Source organism: Arachis ipaensis, chromosome B03 (assembly GCF_000816755.2).
Source record: "Arachis ipaensis cultivar K30076 chromosome B03, Araip1.1, whole genome shotgun sequence".
Lineage (NCBI taxonomy): Eukaryota > Viridiplantae > Streptophyta > Magnoliopsida > Fabales > Fabaceae > Arachis > Arachis ipaensis.
In genome coordinates, this window is record NC_029787.2 from 28,732,099 (window position 1) to 28,738,358 (window position 6,260).

At 29.3% G+C, this 6,260-nt stretch overlaps 1 protein-coding gene across 1 annotated transcript in view; it reads right to left on the reverse strand.

Annotated features, from left to right (window-relative positions):
• The window catches only part of LOC107630085 (protochlorophyllide reductase, chloroplastic), a 2,945-nt gene extending 881 nt beyond the window's left edge, over positions 1–2,064 (reverse strand). The window contains exons 1-4 of the mRNA XM_016333118.2: positions 1,924–2,064; positions 1,740–1,838; positions 707–1,238; positions 142–500 (exon numbers count right to left, since the gene is read on the reverse strand). Of these exons, the coding sequence (XP_016188604.1) occupies positions 142–500; positions 707–1,238; positions 1,740–1,838; positions 1,924–1,977 (1,044 nt within the window). The 5' untranslated portion in view covers positions 1,978–2,064. The remainder of the gene's footprint in view (positions 1–141; positions 501–706; positions 1,239–1,739; positions 1,839–1,923) is intronic.

The window sequence follows — 6,260 nt, forward strand, 5'->3', positions numbered from 1 at the left end:
CTTTTTAAATTTATTTTTATAAATACAAAATAAATATAATAAAAATTTAAATTTTTATATTTTTAATAAAAATTTTCAACTTATAATTTTAACATGTGTCTTTAAGATACAAGTAAATAGCAAAATCTTAATTATTATTACCTGTGCAAGTCTCTTTCCTGCCTCATCTTCTGAGACAAACCCTTTGGTAATGAACTTTTGGAATGGAGGGAAGAGAAGCCTGAAGAGGGGAATGTGCTCTCTAAACAAGCCAGTTGTGGCAATGCAACCAGGGTAAAGGGAAGCGAATGTGATTCCAGTTTCCTCATGGTATCTTCGGTGGAATTCTTGCATGGTGAGCATGTTGCAGACTTTGCTGTCCTTATACGCCTTTGCACCATCAAAATCTCCGCCATCTATCATGGATGAAGTGTTCAGCCCATTCAAGCCTCCAGCCAGTCCCCTCATGTCCCCCAGGTTTGCCTTCGGAGGCACGTTTCCCGCCAATGTGTTCGTGTTTCCTGTTCAATCATATGCAAAATTAGGGTACTAAAATTATTGAACAGGACAAAAGATATTTTTGACAAAAAATAAAAATACTTTTGAATGTATGACTAAAATAAGACGAAAGTAAAATGTTTGAGATAAAACTAGGACTTAAACATTATGAACAAAATTAGGACTTAATTCATATGTTACGGACCAAAACATATTTTTATCAACAAACCTGTAATTGAGCCAACAATGATCATGCGCTTGGATGGATAGTCAGATTTGTTCAAGTCGTCGAGCAATAGTCGCGAAAGGAGGAAATGTCCGAGATGGTTAGTCCCTACGCTGAGTTCAAATCCTTCGGCTGTGTAAGTAGGTTCCTTAGCAGTTGGCAAGTAAACTGCAGCATTACAGACCAGCACATCTAACGGCCTCTCAGAACGCCTGAAGTTATCGACGAACTGACGGATGCTGTCAAGAGATGCAAGATCCAAATGCATGATGGAGTAGTTCTCTTTGGCAATGCCGGCAGATTTCGCGGCTCTTTCGGCTTTTAGGAAGTCCCTGCAGGCCATTACGACATGCCATTTTCCTGTCTCGGCCAATGCCTTAGCAGTCGCAAGGCCGAGTCCGGACGAAGCTCCTGTGATCACAACACTGCCCTTCCTCAATGTTTTCTTGCCACCTGGTGCAGCCGCCTTCACGGCCGGCGCCTCGGTAGCCACTGTCTGAGCTCTCACTGCTCCAAACTTTTTGTGAAATTCCCTCTGATGTAGAAAGCAGAACAGTAAATTAATTAATTGGCCAAGAATACGGACAGGGATTCAGGGAAATACAAAAATATTGTGGTAAAATTATAGCTTACTATAATCCTTAATGATGAACATTGAACAACAAGATTAATCAGAAACCAATGGGTTCTCAACTTTTGAATCTCTTGAAGATAAATTAGATTATGGCATTGTAGTGAAGATATTATCGATATCCTCTCTTAAATAATTCTAGTTAAATATCTCAATTCTCAATATACTTCCTCCGGAACCAATTAAATAATTGTTCATTGCGTTAAAAAATCAACATACTTAGACATAAATTAAGTATATACGTACACTTATACGGGTTTTTAATGTAGTACTTTGTTCAAACAAGAGTTATTTAGAATTAGAGCTAGAGAAAGTAACTAATATCTTTGGAAACTGAAAAAAATTCAATGGCATAATATTAGAAAAAATAACACAAAAAAGCTTATGATGAGAGTACGAGACTACCTTAGACCTCAATGCAGAGGAGGTTAAGTCACTTTTGACAGTGTCTGAAAATGAAAGACCAAACAATGTGGTGTCTCTAAGTGATGCGCTAGACTTTCCCTGCAAACGCAAAGAACATCATTTTCCGAACTGAAAAATTGGGAAAATTATATAAGATGATCTGCACTGAGAAATTGAAGCAAACCTCTTTAGTAATGGAGAAACAAGCGGGAACCAAGGAAGCAGCCTGAAGAGCCATTTGGAACTTGTAATTTGTTCTGCGAAGACCCAAGAGTATTACAATTATAATTTGGTTATAGTGAGAAATATGAATATCTTGTCACGTGAATTTATAATGCAAAGTGCCTCTTTGGATATGAAAAGGATAAGATAATTTTCAGCATGTGCACTTGCCATGTCACTTGAAACCAACCAATGAGGTTTTGTGTTTTAGATTTTATTATATTAATATTAAATATAAATTAATTTTAATTAATTTTAATTTCTTATTTTAATTATATAAAATATTTAAAATATTTTTATTTTAATAAATAATAATATATATTATTATTAAATTTATTTTAGAGAAAATTTTATTCTCCTATCTTCTCCTAAGAGAAACTAAAATGACATTTTCTTCTTTGTCTGTTTGTAAAATGGTGAATGCTATGGTGCCTATTACTTTGTACCTAAGTTACTAAAGAAGGTAAGTAAATAATATTTAATAAATTTTACATGATTTACATTTTACTTTAAACATTTTATTTTTTACTTTAAGAGGGAAGTTAGGCAATTTAGGCACCATAACAAAGGCACCATAGAACTCACCTTGTAAAATATACATTCTCTTTTTTTATAATTTTTAAAAAACCTCCTCTTTAATCTATTTTAATTTTTTTATGTTAACTAATGTTAACTTCATCAATTTTTTTTTTAAAAAATAAATTATTTTCTACAAAAATACCCTTTAGCAAAAATTTTATTTTTTTGTCATTAAATTTTGTTTACTAAAATACTCTTTATTTTTTATTAATTAAATTATATTTTTATCAAAATATTTTTTAAAAAATTTAATAAATAAATTATTTTTTCTAAAATATCCTTCAATAATTTTTTAATTATTAAATTGTGATTTTACTAAAATTTTTGTTAATAATTATTTTTAAACATGCTAATATGTAATGGTATTTAGATGTATCTAAAATTTATTTTTTATTTTTTATTAAGACACAATGGAACACGATAAATATGTGTGTCAGATGAAGATCATATGTATCAAACGAATATCAATAAATATTATATCTAAAGAATAAATTACCATTTGTACTCATACAAGATACAGACGCTGACAAATGTACTCATATAAAAATAAAACGACAATTGTAACCACGGCAGATAGCCTCCGTGTGCTAAGAGTACCCAGACGTTAGTTACGTAATTGGTCCGTTAAGGTACTTTTGACACACAAAAGTCATTTTTTGTAGTTATAATTATCATTTTATTCTTATATAAGTACATTTATCAGTCTCTATATTTTTTATGGATATAAATAGTAATTTATTCTATATCTAAAATATGACAATTAAGCAAAGTATTTGTGTTCTTTATAGGATGTGAATATCAACGTTCGAAAAGGATTGGGGAATGGGCTTACATTTTCGATTGAGAGTTCAAGGTGAAAAAGAGAGAGAAAGAAAAAAAAAAAAAAAAGACAATTCTTCTTTTTCAATTTATAAGAAGGATGTTGTAGCTTGTAATTTTGTATTACATGTTCTGAAATTTCGGAGAACCATGTGCCTCTGTCTCTTTCAAGCAACTGTTAATTTGCTAGTTAAATCCGTTAAACTTGGCTCAACCAAGGTACTAGATTATTGAGTCACTGAACCAAATGAACCAAATTTAATTAATTAACACAAGTGTCTAACAAAATAAAATAAAAAAACACGTAGTGTGACTCAATTTTGAACATGCATACAATACAGATTATTAATATAAAACCATAATTTAGGTATAAGAGGTGATATAAATTAATGGATTTTCCTTAATTTTATTTTTTACTGTTTTATTATTTTTTCTTTATTCCTCTCAAAATAATTTTTGACAATCAATATGTGACGATAAAATTACTTATTTTATGAATATTTGTTTAAAAAAATACATCAAATAAAAAGACAATCATAATGTTTCATTTAAATTTTACTTTTTAGATTTTAACAAGAGGTATTGACCAAATTTATATTATTGATCTCAATTTTAAGAGTAAATGATTTTTTTTGTTGGTTGTTTTTAGAATTTAGAGATCATTATTCAATAACAGTGTAAAAAAAACAATTATAAAAAGTAAGAAGTAAGAAAAAATAAGTATAAAAAATAAAAAACTAAAAATTATAAAATTTATATTAAAATGTGTAAAAATTGACAAGAATTTGAATTAAAATAAAAGAATTTAAATAACAGAAAAAATAGAATTAAAATGACTAAAAAAATAGAGTCTTCCAATACTTACATGGAATTGTGACTTATGTTTCCATACGCTAGTGTAACTAGGAGTTTTTAGAATGAGTGTGTGAATGAATAGAAGGGAATTTTTGTTTTTGATATTGGAGTGGTAATGGTATTTTTTTGAAATGTGAATTGTTCGGGTGTTATTCTCAAATATGAAATCGTTTAATTAGAGAAGTAGAAATCAAACCGTCCAATTTGTTAGAGGTACAGAAATCGGACCGTCCGATTTGTAAAAGGTACAGAAATTGGACCATCTGATTTGTGTTAAACAAATTAAAAAGTTGAGATACAGAAATCGGATTCTCCAATTTATGTACTTTCTACAATTTTAAAAACACCAAAAATGACAGTGTTATGGTATATCACTCATTTTACTTCCATATAAAAAAAGAGCCAATGAAAGCTTCTCTAGTTTATTGAAACTAATCCTATTCACATGAAAAAAAATCTAAGATAATTGATATAACTTTAGACTTCAAGTAAATTTACATTTCAAGTAATCTTGGATCTCAAATAAATTTAGATTTCAAGTAATCTTAAAATTCAAGTAAAATTGGACACCAAATATAAAATAATTTATCAAATCTAACTCATTCTTATTTTCTCCGTAGTATGCTTCATATATATGTAATATTTTACTTTAACTATTGAATTCTTTTAGACATATGCCGTTTATGCCAAATTTTTGTCACAACACATAAATTTACAATTGTGTTATTATACATTAACATATTAAAATATATCAAGCGATTTATCAAACATTATATCTTTTATGTAAACAAATATGCATAACACGTATTATTATTATTATTTCAAAAGTAAAATGTTTTATACTTTATAGAATTTTAAAATGATAACTATTACAATTTATGCATTAATCTTTTAAATTTCGAAGTCACGTCAATTTTATAAAATTTCTTTTGCAATCTGCCTTCCTAAATTTAATTCCAAACTAGTGCAAGTATTCATATTTTAAGGTATCGTAACTACTCATAGTCACTCTTATCACTTAAAGACCATTACACTACAAAAAAAACGTCGAATACTGTCAGATTTAACGTCGGACGTTAGCGGCAAAATTATCATCGAATTTACCGGCGGTAATGTCGCCAAATTCATAAGGTTTTGGGATCCGACGGTAACTCCGCCGGTAATATTTAGAGGGAAACAAAAAATAAAATGGCGCGTTCTTTACCGTCGGATATATCGGCGGATTTGTCCGACGGTAACTCCAATTAGTGAAACGATGCGTTTTACTTTACCTTTAACCTTTTCCGTTCTCCGAACCGCAACCACCGTGCCGCACCACAGAGCCACCACCGCCACTCCCTAGGTTCGCTTCTCTAGTGTCTGCTCGTCACCGCCACCACCACCGCCACTGTCCAGCTTCTCCTTTTCGAAACGATTCTGCCTTTGCAATAATAGGTAAAAAATTCAAATGCGAATATTAAAAATAGAAGCTTGTATGCTTAATGCTGATGCATGTTGAAATTCGATTAGATTATACTTTATTTTGTTAATTGAAATTTATATATTGAATTAATTGAAATCTCTATATTGAGTTAACATTTTTTTTCATTTACACTTATTAAGATTTTATTTTAATTTTAAATCATTTTTCTGGTGATTTCCATAAAAAACTTTATGATTTTAGATATTTTATTTTAGTTGTAAAGGTTATTTTTAATGAAATGTTAGATATTCTTCTAGTATGTAATTTAAGATGTGCATTTAAATATTAATATAAGCTAGAAAAAAGTTTCTCTAGTTGAACTGTTTTTAAAAAACTATATATGCATAACTATTAAAATATTAATGACATATTTAATTATATTGTTTGTTCTGCCAATGAAAACGAATTAAGTAATTATGTTAAATATTTTTGTTATAGGATAACACATCATCAAATATATGTAAAGAATAAACATTTTTTCTATGGAGACTACACTTTTATACGTGTTTGAAGATGACTAAATTTGAGTTTATGAATATGCTGAAGTTTTGTTGATTGTTGATTTGGTTTTTCTTATTTTGATT